This window comes from Aquarana catesbeiana, linkage group LG12, assembly GCF_042186555.1.
Source record: "Aquarana catesbeiana isolate 2022-GZ linkage group LG12, ASM4218655v1, whole genome shotgun sequence".
In the NCBI taxonomy this organism is placed as follows: Eukaryota; Metazoa; Chordata; class Amphibia; order Anura; family Ranidae; genus Aquarana; species Aquarana catesbeiana.
Genome location: NC_133335.1, coordinates 62,556,723 through 62,581,066, shown reverse-complemented (window position 1 = coordinate 62,581,066; position 24,344 = coordinate 62,556,723). Strand labels below are relative to the sequence as shown.

The following is a 24,344-nucleotide window of genomic DNA, read 5'->3' as shown; positions in this document are numbered from 1 at the left end:
AGAGAAAAGAAATAGAAATACAACATAATATAAATTAATAAGGTGCAATTTATTATCAGGCTCAGTTACATAGGTGTCTATATGCATGTCAGTGTGCATGGTGTTTGTTTAATTCCATCAATCTGATATAGTCTGTAGTGTTCATTTGATCTGTTTGATTCAGCTATGTGCCATTGTGTCTAGTACAGGTTGAAATTTTAATTTAGAAGAAAATCTTCCAACAGGTTGCTATGTACAGCACAGATTTTTTATTTATTTTTTTACTTACAAGCCTATTATCTCTACTATGCATAGAACAATTTAGTTCAGAACAGACACAGTACATTTTTATTTAATAAATTAAATATGAGAATTCCATTCCATACAGAGAGAATATTTTAGACATATATACATTTCTACACCATTAGTTTAGCTTATATCAAAGTCGAAGATGATGTACTTTTTCAAATGTGGATATAACCTTCCCATCTTGAAAGTCTTCTGTAATGGAGACAATCTTCAAACCTGTCAAGAGACGGATTTTATTAGTCTAACTTACCAATGACAATTACACTAGCCATGGTCCTAATATGTATATCCAAGAGTGTCTACAATCAGATTCTTCCTTCAATTTTATCATTTGAATGGAATAATAGAAGATAGAATTTTATCAGCTGTTGAGAACACCACAAACACTTTTCAGAACACAAACCTTTGATACATAAAGAATAAATGAAAACAATGCATTTACTATATTAAATAATCAAGTGAAAGAAAATATACCTAATTTGCTATATACTACTATATAGTGTCCAGACCCAAATCATAAAATACCAGTTTTGCTCACTTGCCTGAAGGGCGAAAACTGATTGTGAGTTTCTCTGGCCTTTTAACCCCAATCAGCCATGGGTTTATAGAACAGTAAAGTTCACTAAAACCAATGCATATCTAAGCAGGTAAAGGAGTACTAGTTACTAACAGAACATGTGCATTTTCTAATGCAGGCAAAGGATCAGCTAGTGTGCTGATAAAAAAAAAAAAACATATTCCACCATCCACACGAGGTGGATGGAGGAATCCTCCCCGTTGTGGCTGCAGCAGCTGATCGACAAAACTCTTCCACTGTTCTTCCTCAACAGAATTCAATCTAATAAGAGGGAATGGACAGCTTAAGTAGCACCCTCAGAGAATTGCTCTTTTCTGATATGAACTGTAGGTTCTTGATTGGCTTTTAGTGATTAAATGTAAGCTAATGATATAGGTTTTCTCTCCTCAAGAGCTGCTAATTTAAAGGATGCTAATAGCAATTTTTCCCAGAGAAGTAATACAGCTAACTTGATTATCTTTATAAAAGGTTTATGCCATAGAAGCTATAGACTACAGGTTGGCCTTTAGGCTGGGTTCACACCATTGTGAATTGGATGCGGAATCCTTGCATCCAATTCGCAATAGCAGATTTTGACCGGTTCTCTATGGAGCCGGTTCACATATCTCCGCAGTGGGCCCGGGCCCATTTGCACAAAAAATCTGTGCGTCTTTTGGTTCCTTTCAGGTCCAAATTCAGCCCAAAATCCAGGCTGAAATCGGACCTGAAACAGTGAACCAGCACGCACCGGACCCCTGCTGTGAGTCGCATGTGGCTCATATGTGAACCGAGCCTCAGTGAAGCAATCAAACCTTATACATTTATAGACATACATACATAGATATGGAGGCTATTAACAGAGTATATTACTATTTAAATAGGGTTTTTACAGAACTTATAAGGCTCCAAGGAGGAATGGTTAGGCCACAATAAAATAGTTTGCAGTGAATTATCACATTGAAAGATGAATAGGGCAATGAGGGGATGTTGCACATGTTTGGTGGCCCTGTCCCCACCTCACAGGGTTCTGGTCCAGGGTGCTCAGGGTCCTCTATTCCTTGTTCCATTTTCCCATCCACAAATATGCCAAAATTGCCTTACTGCACTGCCTGATCCAGGGGCTATTCTCATACCAACAAAAGCTGGCGTCCTATCTGTTCATAGCTGCAAAACAGGCGATAGCCAGAGCTTGGAAGAAAGCCTCTGCTTCAATTGCCATGGTGAAGAGCATTCGGCCCGACCTTATAATTAATGAAAAAATGTCTAACATCATGCATGATTCCAAATCTAAATGTCTTAAAATATCATTGCCCTGGTGGGACTATGCTCTCCCCACCTTGCATCCAAACAGCCTGGGTCTTTCCTAATAGCTGCCTTGCAACTAGCCCACCCTGCAGGACTTAACCTTTTTTTTACCCCCCCTTTTTTTTCTTTTTTCCCATTCTTCTCCTTAGTCTATCTCTTTCTCTCTCTCTGTTGCTGACACCGGGCTTGTGACGACCCTCTGTCTCCTGCTTTTTACGGAGGCCCTGGGTCTAGGGCCCCCCTCCTTTTTTTGCTGTCATGTGGCTAAATACGCCAGGTTTAAAACCCATTTTGTTTTCCATTAACTACCTACCCCAACTGGGGACATTCTGTGGAACTAAACACATTTTTTTCTTTGATGCAAACTAGTGCACCTGCAATATAGACTTTCCTTGATGGCCCTTGGGCTTGGGAGACATATGTGGACCTTCAGTTTGTTTCCCTAGGTTGCTCAGTGGACATTCATTGCCTACAAAAGTTATCTGTTCACGTTCTCCCAGCCCATGCCTTTTCATTATGATTGATATTCTATACCCCTGCGTGGGTGAAAGGTTGTCATGTTGCCATGCTCATTACAATAAAAATTATTGTACCAGAGAGATAAATAGACTACAGCTGTGATCACAAGAGTTATGTTTAGAGGGTTCATTAAGGCTTAGCTTTTGGGGTGGATTCATCATAACAGTATGTTTCTTAGTATTTCATTAAAGTGTATAATTTTTTGGGGGTGTGATCAATTCCTTTTACCTATATTTCAATTGTCTCAAAAGTTTCGATATCTTTAGCACCATAACTACTTGCACCCCTGTGCCAAAAACATTGCATCTATAATAAATGTATTTATAACAGTATAATAAATTGTACTGTATGTTGACTAGACTAGAACATCTTGCTAAGTCTTACACCAGGCCTAATAAAATGTAATCACACACAGTTTGGCCTGACAGTATTATAACCCCTTTCAACAACACTTCCCTCTGCAGTTTAGGGCCCAAATGGTCAACCATATTAAACTTTACCAGCAAAACTATTGAGTGCAGTTGGCAGCCAATTTAAGCCAATTTCAGTGTATTTCTGTTATTTCATCTATAGCTAGCGTTCATTATAAGACTTAATATTAAAGTGGATGTAAACCCAATTCATGGAATTTGAGCTGGGCACATATATCTGAAGTGTTTTCTTATCTCTCTTCAAAGTACTAAGTCTCGTGGCGTTCTCCTGCTCCGTTCTTCTGTTATCATCATGATAACTTCTGAGAAATTCTCTGTCAACTGTGATAAAACCAGGCTGAAATGCCATGTGCCATGGGAGGTTGCTCCTTAAAATAGATTAGCAGAGAGATGAACTATTTACAAAACAGCTCTGCAAGTCTCTGCCTGTCTCTGCCTATGTGGAGAGGGGGTGTGTGCCTTTCCTCCAATCAGCTTTATTGGCTGTGTGCCCAGACTTTACTTCCAGGAAGAGAAAATCTGTAACACGATGTGCACATTCTAAAGAATATATAAAGCTGAAGACAGCAGATATGCATGTAAAACTTATGTAGGGAGATTTGTTTCATCTCTGTGTAACATCTGAGGCTGTTCACTTCACTGGGTGTATGTGGGTCTATGTGAGGGATTACATCTACTTTAACTTCACTTACCTCTACTACCTGTCGACTGGAGCTTCGAATTGCTATTTAATGACAAAAAAAAAACAGGTTAGTGGGTCATGGATAAAACATACAAATAACTTAAATACACAACTCTATCTTCTCTAAGTATAGTTGAAAATGTGAAGTAATTACCTTTCTATCCCCCTTTATTTACGTGAGCTTTAGTTTTTGAAAAAATGCAAAAAGTTGTTGGCCACAGTAAATTGTGTGGCCACATTTGTTTTCATAGAGGTAGCCCATTAGTAGTGACTTATAAAGGCTATTTGTTCCTACTTACTGTAAATCTTCTCCTTCCATAAGCTGTTTGTATGTTGCAATTTCCATCTCCAGGCCAGTCTTTACATTTGTCAGAATCTTGTATTCATGGTTTTGGAGTTCTAGATCATATCTCATCTGAGCCAAGTCAGCTTGTATATTATTAATCAGTTCTTGAATCTCAGCAAGCTTGGAACTATAACTTTCTTCTGTCTCGCCCAGTGTGCCCTCCAGAGCTGATAGCTGAAATTTACAACAAATGTATTTCATAATCAAATAGATTTCTACAATATCTACCTTAGATGTAGTCATTGTTTGACCAATGACCCAAATACACTATAAGGATTTGTGCTAGAAATTTGTCCTTCTATTGATCGTTTTGGAGTACACTAAACCTTTGAACACCTTTCCTGTTTCAAGTTACTCAGCAATAAATTCTAAAATGACATCCAGTAGACTAAACCTGTATTGCTGATGTGCATGGGACTATGCATGTGACTGTCAGACTCTGTACTAGCAAGGAGGACCTGGGCATATCCTAATAGCCTATCTAGTGGTGAGCGATATGAAGTCATGTATTTTCCTGTAGACTCTTGATTGCCAGACAGCATACTCTTAAGGTAGTACTGGGTATATAAGGTGCTATCAATTTAAGTCATGGCAAGATGAATACTTTCAACTTAGACTGGATAGGCTATTGCAATTTGAAATCTGAGTTGTTGGTAGCTATGGCATACTGAAATTCATTAAGGTAAACCTGTGCTCAACTTAACACCTCTTAATAGGCATACTTGTAAAACAAACAGCTAAATGTGCCTGCACATATGTTGACCTTGAAGAGTTATGAAACCCTGGAAACAGTAACTTCAGACACTGTTGGTTGTTGCCTTCACTACCTTACTATTAATATGACACCATGATAGACACAGTTTCGAACTAAAGTAAAATGCCAGCGATGTGAGGGAACAAGGCAAGCATGTCTTCAGAAAATGAAGATGCAATTTGCATATTAAAGCTCCCAAGGCATTGGTGCTCACTAAATAGCCTTAAGTCCAGGAAGCCACCCTATTTTTGTTTTTATCTCTGTCATCTTGTCAGGGAAGGAGTCACTTATTATAATTATCGGTTCTGCTGGGGCTGGGGCTGGGCCCCAGAGGAGGAGGAGTCACCTCTTATCTGCAGAGCTCTGTTGGGCCCCAGAAGGAGGAGGAATCTCCCATAACTCCTCCCACTGGACCATCTCACTCTACTGCAGTAAATATGGGTGACCCATACATTGAAAGACAGTCTTGATATGGGCACATACTGTATATTAAACATGTATTTTTCTGTTTTAGTTGTACCATTGTCACAAAAGTGGTGCCATTGGAAGAATTGTCCTCTATTCCTGTTCTGGTGAGAACTTAATCTTAGTCTTCAACGCTTTGCCCAGCGTTACCAGGCTAAATACTTATGAACTATTATTGTCAGCTCTATCCAGTGGTCATAATGCAGTATTTTCCTGATCCAAGCCACTCTTATGGATGAAAAACATTTGAACTGGAGAGAAAATAACCTAGTATGATTCTGGCATTCACAGAGAATGAATACTCAAGCAGTTTCACAGAACTAATAGCTCTGCAAATGTTTTATAAACACACCACACCACATAGTGAATTAAGCCCTTCCTTTATGTATGTGTGTTTATGTTTGTACTGCCAACCTACAGTACTTAGCTGAGCCTGTAAGTCAATCTCCAGATGCTGTGTTGTGTGTCGCAAGTCAATGGCCTCAGATTTCACCGTTTCAAGCTGCTCAGCTCCTGACACAATCCGACTATTTAATTCTTCACTCTATGCAGATATTGGAGACAGAGACATCACAGAAATAGGCATCACATGTCAGGTATAAATTATAATAAAAATTTTACATTCAAAAACATATCCTCACTTGTGATGGGATAATGTCACTTAAGTATTGAACACTACAGTATGATATCATTCAACATAACCGCAGTCCCGCTAAAAATCAGTGAACGCTGCCATTACTAGTAAAAACAATAAAAAAAAAAAAAAAAGTCCATAAATCTATCCCATAGTTTGTAGACGCTATAGCTTTTGCGCAAACCAATCAATATAGGCTTATTGGTATTTTTTTTTACCAAAAACCTGTAGCAGAATACATTTTGGCCTAAATTGATGAAGAAATTAGATTTTTTTACATTTTTTATTGGGAATGTTTTATAGCAGAAAGTAAAAAATATTGTTTTTTTTTTTTTTTTCAAAAGCAGAGGTAATCAAATACCACCAAAAGAAAGCTCTATTTGTAGGAACAAAGATTTTACTTGGGTACAGTGTCACACGTCCGTGCAATTGTCAGTTAAAGCAATGCAGTGCCGTATCACAACAAATGGCCTGGTGAGGAAGAGCATAAAACCTTCCAGAGCTGAAGTTAAAGTACCTGTGTTGTTTTCAGGTGCCCCTATGCTCTAAAAAGGCTGTAAAATTATACCTGCACTTTATTACCAATACAGTTCAGTCTCAGATTTAATTTTTAAACCATTTTCTTTTGGCCTGAATATTTGTTCAGTGACAGCCCTAAACATACAAAGTGGCAATGAAGTTGATTTACCAAAGTCAAAAAGACACCTTGCATAGGAAGTTGCACTTTGCAAGGGAATTTCCCCCCCAAGCTTGAGTGCATTTGGTGAAGCTTTGCTGACTTCTATCATCCAATCCTGTGCAAGCAAAAATGCTGTTTTTTTTTGTTTTGTTTTTTTCTTGCTTGTGATTTTGGTATTCTTTACAAAGTGAAATTTCACCACATTCACTAAGCTCTGGGGAAAATGTCCTTGCAAAGTGAACAGCCTGTTTGCTTTTAGTAAATCAACCCTGTTATTTCTTTACATGCTTGTTTAGTTTATAAGAGGCTAAAGGGCAGAGGAATACTAGGCATATCCCTAATAATAGTTGACAACCCTGCTTCTGTTAGACACATAAGAACAAGACAATAGATTGCATAGATTTAGCACCGGAAAGTTTAGTATGATGGCGAGAAGTCATGAAATAAAATATAAATCATATCATTGTTTCCCCCTGCATGCTCTTCTAGTTAATGGGTTTTGTTGGACTCTTTATCTTCAATGCTTGGTTACACTGTGGTTATATTTGATGTTTTGCAGGTGCTTGGCAGGTAGTTCCAATCTCTGCCAAGTGTCCTTCAAATTCCAAGTCTAAAAGTACATACCAAGCCTAATATCTTTGTTCAAACGTCACAATTTAGGGGTTCGGCTAGAAATTGTTGGATCTGCAGTGTTTGGATTGCAGTTTTCATGTTCTGTGCCTTCTCCTGGTGGTCCCATCTGCTATGTCCAGCCATGGTCCAAATGTCAACCAAAAAACACACTATCCTGAATCTTCTGGATTCAACACAATTTGAGCAAAGTTTTAAAGGACCTTTAATAAAATTAGTATCAATTTACCTGTGTGAAAAACCATTTCTCTACATCATTTAGGTTCCTGTCCATCAAACTTTCATATTCATTTCGGATATCCGACAAATTTTTCTGGAGGTCCACAGCAGGAGCCATGTCCAGCTCCACATGGACCCTGGCACCTAGCTGTTCTTCAAGGTTCTTCACTTCCTAAAAAACAAAACCACTGTAGATGTGAATTACTATAGTTCAAATCAAGCAAGGACTCCATTATTAAAAAAAGAAAGATTAAGGGAAAGGGCTTTGGTGTGAGGAATCTAACATGGAAGGGACTGTCTCAAAAAATGGTAGTTTACACAATAGTGTAAAAAAAAAATCATAAATGGATTGGTGTATATAAATTCAATTGGTAAATATATGTTATTTTCTGCAGGAACCTACCTAAACACATAATTGGACAACAAACACAATGCAAATGTACAGTACATGCTTGTACAGGCTGAACCAGTTGAGAACCATAGCCAGTGACTATGTAACACAGTCAAACATTCAAATCTAGCATGTACATAAATAAAATAGCATTGGCTAACAAATTACACTGGCTTAGGTCTGGGTCACATATGTGACATCTCCTGCAAGAAGTTATCACAATGCCATAATACTTGAGTGCATAATTTTGAAATAATTTAATAGCAAATGATTGTTTGTGATCCTTGTGGCATAGGATTGGTAACTGAAATTAACCACTTAAGGACCGCCCTACATACATATACTGCAGCTGGGCGATCCTTAAGCGCAAAATACCTGTACGTGATTCCTGTCTTCGGCTCTGGGGCGTGCAGTGCCACCGGAGTCTCTCTTCCTGCAGTCACAGCATTTCCCCCACAGTTAACAAGCACCCCCTAGGAGCACACTTTACACTTTGATTGCCCCTGATGTTAACCACTTCCCTGCCAGTGTCATTTTTACAGTGACAGTACATTTTTTTTAAGACTGATCATTGTATTGGTGTCACTGGTCCCCAAAAAAGTGTCACTTGGTGACAGATTTGTCCGCCACAATGTCGCAGTCCAGCTAAAAATCACTGAACACTGCCATTACTAGTAAAAACAATTAAAAAAATAAAAAGTCAGAGTTTGTAGACGATATAGCTTTTGCACAAACCAATCAATATACGCTTATTGGGATTTTTTTTTACCAAAAACCTGTAGCAGAATACATTTTGGCCTAAATTGATGAAGAAATTAGATTTTTTAAATTTTTTTTATTGGGAATGTTTTATAGCAGAAAGTAAAATATATTGTTTTTTTTTTTTTTTCAAAATTGTCGGTCTTTTTTTGTTTATAGCGCAAAAAAAACCGCAGAGGTAATCATATACCACCAAAAGAAAGCTCTATTTGTGGGAAAAAAAGGACAAATATTTTATTTGGGTACAGTGTCATATGACCGAGCAATTGTCAGTTAAAGAAACACAGTGCCGTATCACAACAAATGGCCTGGTCAGGAAGAGGGTAAAACCTTCCAGAGCTGAAGTGGTTAAAGCTATCCTTTCTCAAGTCAGAAAAATTGCGGGTTTGCATTAACGATATATCTTGTCCTAATTAACCAAAACTGACATTTCTAAACATACCAAAAAACTGCATGAGATGCCACAAAGAGTCTTTGGTGTTGGTCTCAGCGGGGGGCATCGATAGTTTCAAGAAACTATTAGATAAGAACCTGAACGACTGCAACATACAGGGATATACAATGTAATACTGACATATAATCACACACATGGGTTGGACTTGATGGACTTGTGTCTTTTTTCAACCTCACCTACTATGTGTAAACCTCCTGTAGTGTCAGAAACTTAGCCCTGAGCAAACTCATAACAAGGTCAGTGCCAGTAGGATTGTGGAATACCATTTATATTTAAAGTTGGATTGTACAAATAATGCTGCAGCGGAGAATGGAGTATACCCATGAATGGACAGAAAGTGTGTCATTTGCAGGATTTCCAGATGAAAATAAATAGAAAAAAGTTTGAAAAAGGAAAGCTAATGAGACCACTACATCAAAAGATTGGTAAACTAATATGTTCTTTGTTAGGGAATTGTGTGATATTTGTAGATTGTCCAACAACTGGATTTATACCTCATTGTGGTTTTTCTTCAAAAGCAGCAGGTCTTCTGCAAGATGCTCGAGCTGAAATTCCAGATCACAGCGTTCAAGCGTCAGTCCATCCAGATGTCTCCGTAGGTCTACTACATCGGTTTCTATTGCTTGACGCAAACTGAGCTCCATGTTATACCTCAATAAATGAAGTGAACATAATTAGATAAAAGAACTTGAACCATGTTCAAACAATATAGAAGGTACCTTATATACTCAAGTATAAGCCGACCCGAATATAAGCTGAGGCACCTAATTTTACCACAAAAAACTGGGAAAACTTATTGACTCGAGTATAAGCTTAGGGTGAGAAATGCGCAGCTACTGTAAGTGGAAAAGAGGGTTAACAATGCCCATTTGCAGCCTCACTTTGCCCATTTGCATGCCTTACTGTGCCCATTTGCAGCCATAGGTCCCCCGAACTTCAAACTCGATAGTTAAGGGTTCCTAGATGCCCCCTAGCTGCAGCCAAAATTTGGGGTCTCTGGACCCAAAGGGTCCCGAAATTACATTGCTGCAGATTGACACAGTTGACCGACTTTGGGGCCCCGTATCTTGGGGCCACTTAGTGCTAGGAACCCCCCTGTCCATCTGCAGCAATGTAATTTCGGGACCCAAAATCAGTTCGGAAAATGTCAAGCACTTTTCTGCAGCAGAGAATGACATTTTCTGAACCAACTTTGGGGCCCCATATTTCGGGGCCACTTGGTTCTGGGAACCCCAGCTTTGGATATGTTGTAGTGCCAGTTCCTAGCACCAAGTGGCCCCGAGATACGGGGTCCCAAAGTCGGTTCGGAAAATGTCATTCTTTGCACCAGTTCAAAAGTGCTTGACTCGAGTATAAGCCGAGGGGGGCACTTTCAGCACAAAAAATGTGCTGAAAAACTCGGCTTATACTTGAGTATATACGGTATGTTAATGCAGATAATATATTATCAGGCTAATACTGTAAGATCAATTAATGAACTAACATTATTCAGAAATCATCAGCTGATGAAGAATACAAGGCTGTGCCTTCAAAACGCGTTCTGATTGGCCAGACAGCGTGTGGGCGGCTCCCCAGTTTGACAGCCCTGGACCACTCCCACCCAGAGACACACAGCTGACGTCTCCATGAACTTATCGAGGCTCCAGCTGCAGCTAACACACGGCACTTTTGGTCCCTCAATAGAGACTTTCTGGTAGTCCTCCTGTGCTCCTGTGACACTACACATGGAAGCTCCCATCTGCTCTAGCACTCTGCAAGTGCTCCAACATTTTTCACGCAAGTTTTTAGTGTTGTTTTATACTTATATACTGAGTAAATTCTTAATCTGTTTAAAGGACTGGTGCTTCTCTCTCCCTCCTTTGCTTTCCTTTTGTTCACAGTGATCGGGTTCCCCAGCCCGTGCCTGAAGCAGCCTTGCTACCTTTACAGCCTCTATTTAGAGACTTTTTTAGAGACTAATTTTTAGGGGTTCATCCCCCAGAACTTTCAGTCCACTCACCATTCATATGGTTGCACCTTCATGTATCAGCATGCAGATGCATGCCTTTTCATTTAAATTTTAAACTTTACTTTTTTTCATCAGATGGTTTAGCGCTGAACATTATACCAATATTGTGTATGTGTTTCCTCCAAGTGTACCAAATGCGCCTGCTCTTTCTACCAACCTCCTCTATTTATAGAAGCTGTACAATAGTTTCCATGAATGAAATGTGATCTATGAATAGAGGATAGGTGGATGGTCCACCTCCTTCATTCATATAGCACACTTCATTCAGAGAAGCTACAGTACAGCTGCTAATGCTGCGTACACACAATCGTTTTTCTCGTCGGAAAAAGATATGGCGGCTTTTGCAACGGGATTCCGCTCAAGTTTGCTTGCATACACACGGTCACGCAAAAGTTCGCTGAAATTACGTCCGTCAAGAACGCGGTGACGTACAACACTACAACAAGCCGAGAAAATCAATCAATCCAATGCTTCCGAGCATGCGTCGAATTGTTTCCGAGCATGTGTAGGGATTTTGCATATCGGAATTGCCACAGACGTGCCACAGACGATCGCATTTTCGGATAGGAACTTTTTCCAACCGAAAAATTAAGAACATGCTCTCAATTTTTTGCTGGCTGGAATTCGGCCAGCAAAAGTCCGATGGAGCATACACACGGTCACATTTTCCGATGAAAAAATCTCATCGGTCTTTTGCGGGCCAAAAATCTGACCATGTGTACGCGGCATTAGAATAGAGGAGGGTGGTGGAAAGAGCGGACATAGTTGTCACTGTTAATAAATGCCTATGACAGCTCCCTTAGCTCCATTAACCTCTGTCACACTAAAAAAATATGGCTATGGGGGAAGGGTGGAGCAATTGAACGAGAAAGCTAATCCTACAGACAGCAGCCGAAGGGACACATCTGATTGACTGTAAGTAACCTCCATCATGTTGTTTTTTTTTTTTGGCTTAACCTAGGGGTAGGGAAATAAGAAGTACAAAGGCTGTTTTGAAAGTAATGCAAAATTGGACATATCTTGTTTATTAACTTACATTGCTTGTTTGAATTCTGCTTGTAGGTAGTAATTCTTCTTCTACAGTAAAGCTTCTTCTTTTTCATTGCAGGTAAATAATGGATCCCAAGAAGAAGCCACAAGCTGTCATTGGCATTCTGACACCCACAATAGACTACAGAATGTTTATGAAGATGACACATTGACAAGAACAATGTCTTGTTATTGGTAACTATTGTCAATGGTGTCACCTCTGTAAACTTTGTAGCCTTCTGTGGATGTCGGACAGCCCGTACCCCTCTTTTAATCAAGAACTCAATGATGGCATGTTGCTTCTGCTTGGAATCCATTATTTACCTTCAATGAAAAAGAAGAATAGTTACTACAGAAGAAGATTTACTCTACCAAAATGTGCAATTCACACAACCTATGTAAGTTATGAAAAAAGTTATGCCTACCTTTGCGTTACCTTCAGTACAATCCTTTTACATTTCCTTCTGTTAAAGAAATACTCAACTGCAATAAATAGGGACTCAGCTTTGAGTGTGATCAATCAAACAGAAACAACAAAACATAGATGTTTGCAGCTTTAAAACACCAACTTTTTTTTTCACAAGCTTATCTTTTATACAAAATAAATAGAGCTTAGCAGTTACTTCTCTTGAATGACACCCTGGCTCCCTTCCTCCTAGGATTCATGTAACACTATTTGTTTACACTTTTTCCAGTAGGAACCCTGGAGAACTTCTATTGTCCCATGTAATTCCCAATGTATTACATTGCTTCTCTGGGCTGTGTTTTCACAGCCATCGAAGTTCTCATGGAAAAAGATCATTCTGCAATTGCTCTACTTATTTTGCATCATAATGTGTATAGCAGTGGTATTATTTATACGAATCTCCAAAGAGGATGTGCAGAAGTTTAAATCTTTGATGTTGCATATGGGTTGATGTGTGAATTTTTGGGGAAGTTTTCATAATTTCATTCCCTACAATCTTTTGTGGTCTACACTTACTTTAGTTGAATATTGTTGTTTGCTATTCATGAGGGAGCTCACATAGGGGTGCCATCTTTAGATGATGTAGAGAATATTCACTCTGGTGCTTGTCTTGTCTTGGTGCTTGGTCTCTTAATCCATGCAGATTTTTTTTGTCTTTTTTAATTCTTTACTTAAACATTTTTTGTACAGACAGACATGGGAGAAACATTAGCCGTTGCATACCAAAAGATATAACTCGCAATTTAAGTCGCACTGTGAGTGAGCACACAAAAGTCATATTCCATGTCATGAAACACCACTTATAGCAGGCAATTGTGTCTCTACCATCCTGACCATACTTCACTTTTCTTAACAGAGAATAGCATAGCAAATACAAAGAAAAGGAAAAGTGAGAAAGAGAGAGAAAAAAAAAGAGAGGGGAGGAAAAGGTAGGGTTTGGAGCCCCTACTCCTCCTTTACTAGCCCGGAGCCATATTCCCTAGAACAAGTATAAAGAGACCAGTAGAACCACTTTGTTACATTTCTTCTCTTTACTTTGCGAAATTGCGGTAATACTCTCCATGGCGTAAATATGAGCTACTTTGGTGAGCCACAGGGAGATTTTAGAGGAGGGTTCTGGCTCCACAGAGCTGGAATACAGGACTTTGCTGCATTTAGAAGGTAGACCAAAATGTTTTGTATTTACGTTTTGAGAGATCTGAGTGATGGAGAAGATATCTGGCTGGGTGAGAGCCCAAGTTGCAATCAGTGAGTTCTTGATAGTGCCTCGCACTGAGACCAAAACCCTCTGTAGTTTTTGTCAAGACCACAAGATATGCAACGTTGTACCTTCAGCCTCTCCACAGTGCCAACAGGTGGTAGGTCAAGGTGCCCACTTGCTGGAGAAAGCAATTAGCGCAGGGAAATGTTCTTGACGAGTAAGGTCAGTACAAAGACAAGGGGGTTGATTTACTAAAGGCAAATCCACTCTGCACTACAAGTGCACTTGGAAGTGCAGTCCCTGTAGATCTGAGGGGAAGATCTGAAATCAGGGGAAGCTCTGCTGATTTTATCATCCAATCATGTACAAGCAAAAATGCTGTTTTTTATTTTCCTTAAAAGTTCCCCTCGGATCTACAGCGACTGAACTTCAGTGCACTTGTAGTGCAAAGTGGATTTGCCTTTAGTAAATAAACCCCAATGCCTTCAGTGAGGAAACATCCTGGTATCATAACGCTCTCCCTCTAGCAGTACAGTCCTTGTGCACTGCTAACCACCACCCCTCCAGTGGAAGCCATCCTCCAATAATACAAGCCCAAGCCAAGCCTGGTGACACATTGTAAACACAAACTATTGCATTGATGTTTATCAGTGTCTACAAGAACTGTGATTATTGTTTACCACTAACCTGTATTCCAATTATATACCAAATAATTATATATCCTCAAGGATTGTGTGTGGTCTCTCCCTGATTGGGTACATTTATTCTTGGGCCTGCCTACACACATACACAAAATATACACTTTAAAACAGAGAGACAAATCATCAAATGAATGAATATGCCTAAAGGGAAAAAAAAATCATTAAAGTGATTCTAATAATCATTTTAGACATGATAGATAGGTACCGCATCCAAATCAATATGGAACAGGACACAAGAAAATGCTCTATGGAAGAGCTGGGATTTTTAAGGTGCCAGTGACTTAGCTCACAACATATAGTGAAAATCAATCAATTTATTCAGTATTTTACAATAAAGCACATAAAGAGACTTTAAAAATACTGGATAATTTCATGTTTGATATCCACATTGTAAATTGGTTACAATTGCTTGTCATGGTGCAACAATCCTGACATGTTTCACCATTCAAACGGCTTCGTCAGGAGATGTGTGCTACCACATCAGTTTCAGAAATTGTTAAGCAAACACTGATCCAAAAACTATTCCTCAAACAGAGGAGAGGAGGAAGACGTTTTATAGCCACATGAGCCACAGAGGAAGGAGCTGTATATTGATAGACCACAGGAGGGGCAAACAGACCAAGCAAAAAGCTTTAAGATCACCCAGAGGTATGCAGCGGGAAAAAACAAAAATCTTTAACCCGATCCTCGGTCTAGTAGCCAAACCCTGAAAGTGACACCAAAAAAAAGGAGGTATTCAAGCTGTAGTATTTCATATACTTGTCTACAGGAGCTCCATCCACCACGCCCATGCCCGTAGCGGCCCCCGATACTCTACTATTCTAATAATCATGGCACAGAAGCAGAAGTAACAAGGAAAAACAAGGATTTTTTTTAATTTTCATCCTGATGCTTTCAGATGTATTTATTGCAGATACTGAACACATTGTAAGTTAGTTCCAGACTTCCAGTCTGCAGGATTCCGGCTTCCTTAATTATAGTTTATATCACCCAGTAATGGCTGGGTGTTTCTATAAGAGGTATGAAGAATAACATAAACAGAAACGGATAAGCTTTCTGACCAAACTTTTATTGTTCCATAGAGGCTGTAAAAGATTACAAAACTGGCGATGCATTTGCTTAGGATGACACTGCCGTATTGAATACAATATTTTATCTGGAAATTATTTGCATACCAAGCTTGTTTTTCATCATTAAGGAAATAACTGGCAAAGCATTTCTTCCCAAAGCCATAGTAGCCATTGACAATAGATGATAACAGCATAGTCCAACAAGGTTTGAGTCAATGAATACTTTCTGGTCCCAATAGACATTGAAAGTGAAGTCTACCAATCCGTTGTTCTTCCAAAATAACACTGAGCTGACAATGAAGTGATTGGCAAATGAATGAATCATAAAATGATACATATATATTGTGACAGTGAGAGGCCCTGCCACTATGAAAATCTAGAAGAAAACAACACAGGATTGCATTAATATGAGGTCCTATACTGTCATTTCTGTGCAGAGACAGCTATGTTTTTGGTTATCTCTGGATTCTGTAGTCCTAAATTGGGGCATGGGGCTTGAAGAATTCAAAGTGTCCTGGGTGGGAAGGAACCTTTAATCCTGTGTCTGGATTTTACCAGGTGCCAGTAGCCTGTGTGAGTACACAAGTGTGCAGGGTCATTATATACTCAAGCCTAAAAATAGCTTAGAGCTCCCAGTGTGGAGACAGACCCCTACATTGGAGACACAAGGTCTCACCCAAGGGTCAGAGGAGCACCAGTCAGGAGTCAAGAGACTGAAGATCTCACCCAGGGGTCAGAGCTGCCCAGCCAGGAGCCAGGAGGTCTCGTTCCAGGAGTCAGGTGGGCTACTTTTAGGGTGCCAGAAGAACCCCTATCTAGAGGCCAGGATTGGGCAGTGCAGCAGGGCACTGTGACTAAAGGCTAAGAGAGCCAAGCTAACCAGGGGAGCAGGACAGTATGGACTGAGGGATTGGTAAAAAGAGCAGCGGTTGATGCACATGGAGAGCGAAGACTGGCCCATGTAGTCTGATCCAATAGAGGAGCTACTGTAGCTCAAATTGCTGAAAATAAATAATGTTGGTTTGGGTAGAAAGGTGTCAGAACACACAGTACATCATAGTTTGTTCTAGACCAATCAGGGTGCCCATGTTGACCCGTGTCCACAGCCAAATATGTCTACAATTGGCATGTGAGCATCAGAACCAGATCATGGAGCAATGGAAGTTGTTTGAAGTGTTGGATTGACCTCCAAAGATCTCAATCCAGCTAAACATCTGTGGGATGTGCTGGAAAAACAAGTCTGATCCATGAGGGTCCCTCCTTGCAACTTACAGGACTTAAAGGATCTTCTACTGATGGCTCGGTGCAAGATACCACAACATACCTGCAGAGGTCTAATGGAGTCCATGCCTCGATGAGTCAGGCTTGTTCTGGTGGCAAAGGGAGGAGCTACTCAATACTAGGTGGGTGATCATAATGTTATGATGGATGATCATACTATTATAGCTGACTTGTGTATATACAGTATATATATCCAGACTTTTCCAGTTCTGGAGCAAAACCATCCATATTTACTTGGATACCTGGCCTGAGCTCCCAGGCGTCTTTTATCCTATAAAACAGTATACTTAAAATAGCCTGGTCATATGGGTGAAGAGTCCATGTTCCATCATATAATCAGGACATTGTAGCTGAACACTTTTAGAGTGTCCAGCTCCAGTGCCCCGATCATATTGATAGTCTTTTCCATGGAAGATTTACTATTTCTGTTGCAATTTGTTTGCTAAAGCACTGCATTTCAAAAACAATTGTCTTATTTTTATCTAAAATACAATTTTTCCATGCCCTATTATTTTGCCGTTCTGATGATCTCCTCCAACCCTTTTCATTCACTTCCTGCCTATATATGTACAAAGAGCAAAAAGAATGGGACTTTACATAAAGTACATGAGGGATAAGGTTATATATTTAATGATTGTAATGAACATATCTATGATATATACTATATTATTTTTTTACACATTAGTGATTATTGGTATTTGTGTTTCATATACAATAAAACTATATATATATATATATACATAGATAGGTACCTGCACAGTTGGAAATTCCTCTAATACCTAACATTAAAGAGGGATGAGAGAATACACTAAAATAAAAACTTTATTATACATGGATGGATACACAATTCAGAACAGTCCATAAAAAATGAGCAAACACATAATGAATGATGGAACCCAAGGTCTTTGGACTAGGGTTAATTGGTACAATAGATAATATGCTAATGTAACACATAATTGGAACATGACATCTGTTGGCTCAATGCGTTTTGTGACTTAGCATCACTCGTCAAGAGCAAGCGTGTAATGTGTCTCTGCAATGACATAGATACATTTTTAATTGATCCAGTAAATTCCCAGATAATTAGGCAGAAAAAAAAGGGGGGGGGCAGAACCCCATCTGGTACTTACAGGGTATCCATGTACTGATGGTATGGTACAGTAGGTCATGCCTCCCCCATGTAAGGGAAACATCTCCCACGGGAGCTAAGATGGGGTGCTCCGCGACGGACAGTCCACACAGGCTCCACCCAGGATGGACAAGCATCAGGCAGTGAATGATGCTTGTCCATCTTGGGTGGGGCCTGCGTGGACTGTCCATCATGGAGCACGCCATCTCAGCTCCCGGAGAGACGTTTCCCTTACATGGGGGACGCATGACCCACAGTACCATACCATCAGTACATGGACACCCTGTAAATACAGATGGGGTTCTAAACCCCCCCCTTTTTCTGCCTGATAATCTGTGTATATACTGGATCAATTAGAAATGTATCTATGTCATTGCAGAGACACATTACATGCTTGTTCCTGACGAGTGATGCTAAGCCACGAAACGCGTTGAGCCAACAGATGCCATGTTCCAATTATGTGTTACATCAGCATATTATCTATTGTACCAATTGTCTCAAGTCCAAAGACCTTGGGTTCCATCATTGATTATGTGTTTGCTCATTTTTTTATGGACTGTTCTGTAAATTCCAACTGTGCAGGAACTGTGAAGAAATTACACATTGCTACTGCTGCTGGCTGCTGTAAAGTAGTGAGTATACAGCTTGTATAACAGTGTAAATTTGCTGTCTCCTCAAAATAACTCAACACAGCCATTAATGTCTAAACCGCTGGCAACAAAAGCGAGTACACCCCTAAGTGAAAATGTCCAAATTGGGCCCAAAGTGTCAATATTTTGCGTGGCTACTATTATTTTCCAGCACTGCCTTAACCGTCTTGAGCATGGAGTTCACCAGAGCTTCACAGGTTGCCACTGGAGTCCTCTTCCACTCCTCCCTGACGACATCACAAAGCTGGTAAAAGTTAGAGATCTTGCACTCCTCCACCTTTCATTTGACGATACCCCACAGATGCTCAATAGGGTTTAGGTTTGGAGACATGCTTGGCCAGTCCATCACCTTTACCCCTCAGCTTCTTTAGCAAGGCAGTGGTTGACTTGAAGGTGTGTTTGGGGTTGTTATAATGTTGGAATACTGCCCCAGTCTCTGAAGGGAGGGGATCATGCTCAGCTTCAGTATGTCACACTACATGTTGGCATTCATGGTTCCCTCAATGAACTGTAGCCCCCCAGTGCCGGCAGTACTCATGCAGCCCCGACCATGACGCTCCCACCACCATGCTTGACTGTAGGCAAGACACACTTGTCTTTGTACTCCTCACCTGGTTACCGCCACACATGCTTGACACCATCTGAACCAAATACGTTTATCTTGGTCTCATCAGAGCAAACTGTTTGTAGGCTTTCTTGTGCATCATCTTTAGAAGAGGATTCCTTCTTGGACAACAGCCATGCAGATCAATTTGATGCAGTGTGCGGCTTATGGTCTGAGCACTGACAGGCTGACGCCCCACCCCTTTAACCTCTGCAGCAATGCTGGCAGCACTCATACATCTATTTCCCAAAGATAACCTCTGGATATGGTGCTGAGCACATGCACTCAACTTGTTTGGTCGACCATGGCAAGGCCTGTTCTGAGTGGAACCTGTCCTGTTATACCGCTGTATGGCCTTGGCCACTGTGCTGCAGCTCAGTTTCAGGGTCTTGGCAATTTTCCTATAGCCTAGGCCAAACCTTTTGTAGACCAACAATTCTTTTTTTCAGATCCTCAGAGAGTTATTTGCCATGAGGTGCCATGTTTAACTTACAGTGACTAATATGAGAGAGTGAGAGCGATAACACCAAATTTAACACACCTGCTCCCCATTCACCTGAAACTTTATAACACTAACGAGTCACATGACACCGGGGAGGGAAAATGGCTAATTGGGCCCAATTTGGACATTTTCACTTAGGGGTGTACTCACTTTTGTTGCCAGCAGTTTAGACATTAATGGCTGTGTGTTGAGTTATTTTGTGGGGACAGCAAATTTACACTACTTTACATTGTAGCAAAGTGTCATTTCTTCAGTGTTGTCACATGAAAAGATAGAATAAAATATTTACAAAAATGTGAGGGGTATACTCACTTTTGTGAGATACTGTATATATACATATCTAGATAGATAGATAGATAGATATCTAGATAGATAGATAGATAGATAGATAGATAGATAGATATCTAGATAGATAGATAGATAGATAGATATCTAGATAGATAGATAGATAGATAGATATCTAGATAGATAGATAGATAGATATCTAGATAGATAGATAGATAGATATCTAGATAGATAGATAGATATCTAGATAGATAGATAGATATCTAGATAGATAGATAGATAGATATCTAGATAGATAGATAGATATCTAGATAGATAGATAGATAGATAGATAGATAGATAGATAGATATCTAGATAGATAGATAGATAGATAGATAGATATCTAGATAGATAGATAGATATCTAGATAGATAGATAGATAGATAGATAGATATCTATCTATCTATCTATCTATCTATCTATCTATCTATCTATCTATCTAGATATCTATCTATCTATCTAGATATCTATCTATCTATCTATCTATCTATCTATCTATCTATCTATCTATCTATCTATCTATCTATATACACAGGGGGTCCCCGGGTTACAAACAAGTTAGCAAGTTAGGGATTGTAGATTTGTTTTTAAGTTGAATCTGTTTGTAAGTCGGAACAGGTACATTTTTTAAGTGTAGCTCCAGCCACAAAAACTATTTTTAAGCTTTTTGGATAGCATAGGGAAGGGTTAACACCCCTGTAACATTTGTTTTGCTGTGTGTGCCCCTGTTCAGAAGATTTCTCCTCACTTTCTGTCCCAATGACAATTGGATTTTGAAAATTTTGGGTTGTTGTGGAAACAAGCCTTGGTGATAAAGCATCAGTGGAGGTACCTTTTCCCCATAATAGCTCTTACAGGAGTGAATTTCCCTTCCTAGGGGTAGATTTCCTCTCACTTCCTGTTGTCTCCCTCTGTTTGTAAGTAGGAGTCGTTTGTAAGTCGGATGTTTGTAACTAGGGGACCCCCTGTATATGAGTTTTATTGAATATGAAACATAATTACCAATAATCAATAATGTGACAAAAAATAATATATTATATATCATAGATATGTTCATTACAATAATTAAATATATAACCTTATCCCTCACGTACTTCATGTAAAGTCCCGTTCTTTTTGCTCTTTGTACATAATATAGGGATGGAGGCTAATGACCACGTCATTACCTCATATAAAGTCCCATAACCCCCCCCATTAGTATTCTATATATCTATCTATATATAGATATATATTTATATATATTTATATATAGATATATATATATTTGCCCCTGCATTAGCTGCCCATTTTCACTCTGCATCACGTTCCTGATGGTGACAAAGCTGGAGCATGCCTGTACAATATGTCAGGGTCTCAATTAGGGGCTCATGTGACTAGTTGGCAATACAAGAGCACAGTTGAACGTTGTCACGAGATAACAAGATAATATGAAGTAACTTCATGGTAGGATCCCTTGGTATTATTTTAATGATGGATTCAATTAAAAACACCAAAAACACCTTTTGAAATTATATAAAACGCTGACGTTTATTTACGTTTTTAGAGATAGTTTTGTCTCAGATAATCTTCATCTTAATTTGAACATAACAATTACCTGCAGTGCTTAAAAATGACATATGTTGCAATATTAACTGCCTGCTGATCAGAAACATGAACATAACCAATGCTTACAATAAACAGCGGTGCATCTGCCACTGGACCTGCAGTGCTGGATGGGATCAAAGCTTCCATTTTCATATAGCTAATGCTCATATCATCATGACAATCCCACAATGGCATCCTGTCTGCATCTTTACCTGCAAAAGTGCAATCCTGGCCAAGGATATTGAGGCAGATACAGTCCAAGTGATACCTCCCTTATTATTATCAGTAGGGCACACCGTTTAAGCCATTTTTCTAATCTCCCAATTGGCAAGATACATATTTATTTGTGAAGAAATTGGTAACTTAATATTTTCTTACTTGCTTTGTAGGTCATCACCTGCAAGACGGGCATTGTCTATGTGCAGAAGAACTTGAGTGTTATCCATTCTGGCATCAAATATCTGAAAAGGATTGCACAATTTGAAGATTAAAGCCTAACTCTAAGCAAGTACATATGCAGTCTTGTGCACTATGTTCTTCAATAAGTGTATTGTCTTTATTTTATATTCACTTTCAGTAGAACGCAAAAATTATAAAATGGCACCCAAAGGGAAGGTATTTAAAATCAAGTTGGTCAATAATCTACTGTACTGTACTTGACACATCTGTGTAGAAAGCCTGACTGCTGGTAGAAATGTTACTTGAACATCTGTGGATAGTCATATTTCCCGAATGTTAATTATCTGTGTCAGTGTCTAGTTAGCTAGCTTACACAAGCTTTAGAGCCTGTGTTGATGGGCATTTTGTTTGCATCAGAACTGCTTCTTTCCCTGTAAAGTCAATAGAAATAAAGTCAATAAAGTCAGAAGGAGTTCAACTACATGTTGAATATACCTATCAGAAAAAATTGCATGCATCAGAAAGCAAGCTGGATTTGCCCATTGGTAAAAGCCCAAAGCTCACAGACACAGGCCCTAAAGCTGGACACATATTTTGATTAAATGGTCTGCACAGTTTTCCCATATAGTGCAACAGCCTACCAGAACAAGCGGTTTCCATTTTTATTCAATTAAAAAGACACTTATGCCCCGTACACACGATCGGATTTTCCGACAATAAATGTTGGATATGAGCTTGTTGGCGGAAAGTCCGAACGTGTGTATGCTCCATCGAACATTTGTTGTCGGACTTTCTGCCAACAAATGTTGGCTAGCAGGTTCTCAAATTTTCCGCCAACAAATGTTTGTTGTCGGACTTTCCGATCGTGTGTACACAAGTCCGTCTGACAAAATTGCTCGGAATCAAGTACGAGCTGGAGATATAACTAGCGTTCATAATGGAGATATCACGTACGTCTTGTACATCACTACGTTCATAATTGTTGGCTAACATTTGTGTGACCGTGTGTATGCAAGACAAGTTGGAGCCAACATCCTTCAAACAAAAATCCACAGTTTTGTTTTTCGGAAAGTCCGATCGTGTGTACTGGGCATTACACTTTGCAGGTTGCTGGTAAATCTATTGGACATTGTACAATTAGATTGTAGCGTATTTGATACATTTTGGCAGCTAACCCATTCAGTAAATACTGTAGCTTACTTTAGCGCAATTTACTAAATATTAATCATGTGCCCACTAATTTACATGGAAGTTCATTGATTATTAAAATTGTTTTGCAGTACATTTCCACTACACAGTTTGTATAGAAATAAATATGGTACTGTTTCTGTGGGCATCTAATTGGTTTCTTCTTGAATGTGCCTCTGTTAAGTATATTATAGAGAAATAAAACGGTAACTCCTACAAAGGTATGTGACCACTGTGAGTAATTATGTGATTCATACCTCTCTCTGAAGCTCCTCAATGCTCTTCAATTTTTTGCTGTAGTCAGGCAATTGTTGAGGTGCATTTTTTTCATACCACTCTTTGATCTTCCTTTCCAGTCGTTGGTTTTCTTCCTTCAGTGAGGTCACCTTCTCTAAATAGGTTGCCAGTCGGTCATTTAAAGACATCATAGTCTCCTTTGAATTCATACTAAATAGTCCATCATTCTTCCAATCGCCATAACTTTCAAAACTATTGATGTTAAAACCCAAACTACGCTCTATACTTCCAGATTCAAATGTTCTTCGAAGTCTTGATTCACCGTAAAAGCTGATGGACTTTGGAGAGCTCTTGTTGCTCACTAAGGACAAATGCCTAAATAGCTTTTTTGGTTGACCACCAAATGAAGAGGTCCTCTTCAGAGATCCAGCAGTAGACCAAGCTTTTTTAAAATTGTAATTCATAATGAAGAGCTTGTTGGGTTTGGATAAACAAAGGAAGACTTGGTTGACTTGGTTGAAAAAATGAGCAATGCTATTTGTGCTTCTTTTATAAGAACTCTTGTGGGTGTCACAATGACTTTTTATGGGAATTTTACAGGCGTCTAGGTATATGCCAGGCAAATCTCCAGCTTCATCAAAGGTATTTTTAAGACTGATGGCTATTTTGTGTGTGAGTATGAACATCAGACAGAAATACTTGTCACGCCCTGTGAAACACTGTACTAAACATTAGTTTAGCACTGTTGACCTTAGAGAACAGTATACAATACATGCAGCATACTAGCCAATTATAAGGAAACTGTAACCCGAATTGGATATAATTACTAAATTGCTATAAGAAAATACCTGCTGCAAA

At 39.3% G+C, this 24,344-nt stretch overlaps 1 protein-coding gene across 1 annotated transcript; it reads right to left on the bottom strand.

Annotated features, from left to right (window-relative positions):
• Positions 1 to 62: 62 nt before the first annotated feature.
• Positions 63 to 24,139, bottom strand: LOC141114314 (keratin, type I cytoskeletal 19-like). The gene is made up of 8 exons (XM_073607926.1): positions 23,507 to 24,139; positions 22,041 to 22,123; positions 9,607 to 9,763; positions 7,519 to 7,680; positions 5,765 to 5,890; positions 4,081 to 4,301; positions 3,792 to 3,823; positions 63 to 504 (listed from the first exon to the last, which is right to left on the bottom strand). The coding sequence occupies exons 1-8, from the start codon at positions 23,948 to 23,950 to the stop codon at positions 419 to 421; spliced, it is 1,311 nt and encodes a 436-aa protein (XP_073464027.1). The 5' UTR covers positions 23,951 to 24,139; the 3' UTR covers positions 63 to 418.
• Positions 24,140 to 24,344: the final 205 nt, after the last annotated feature.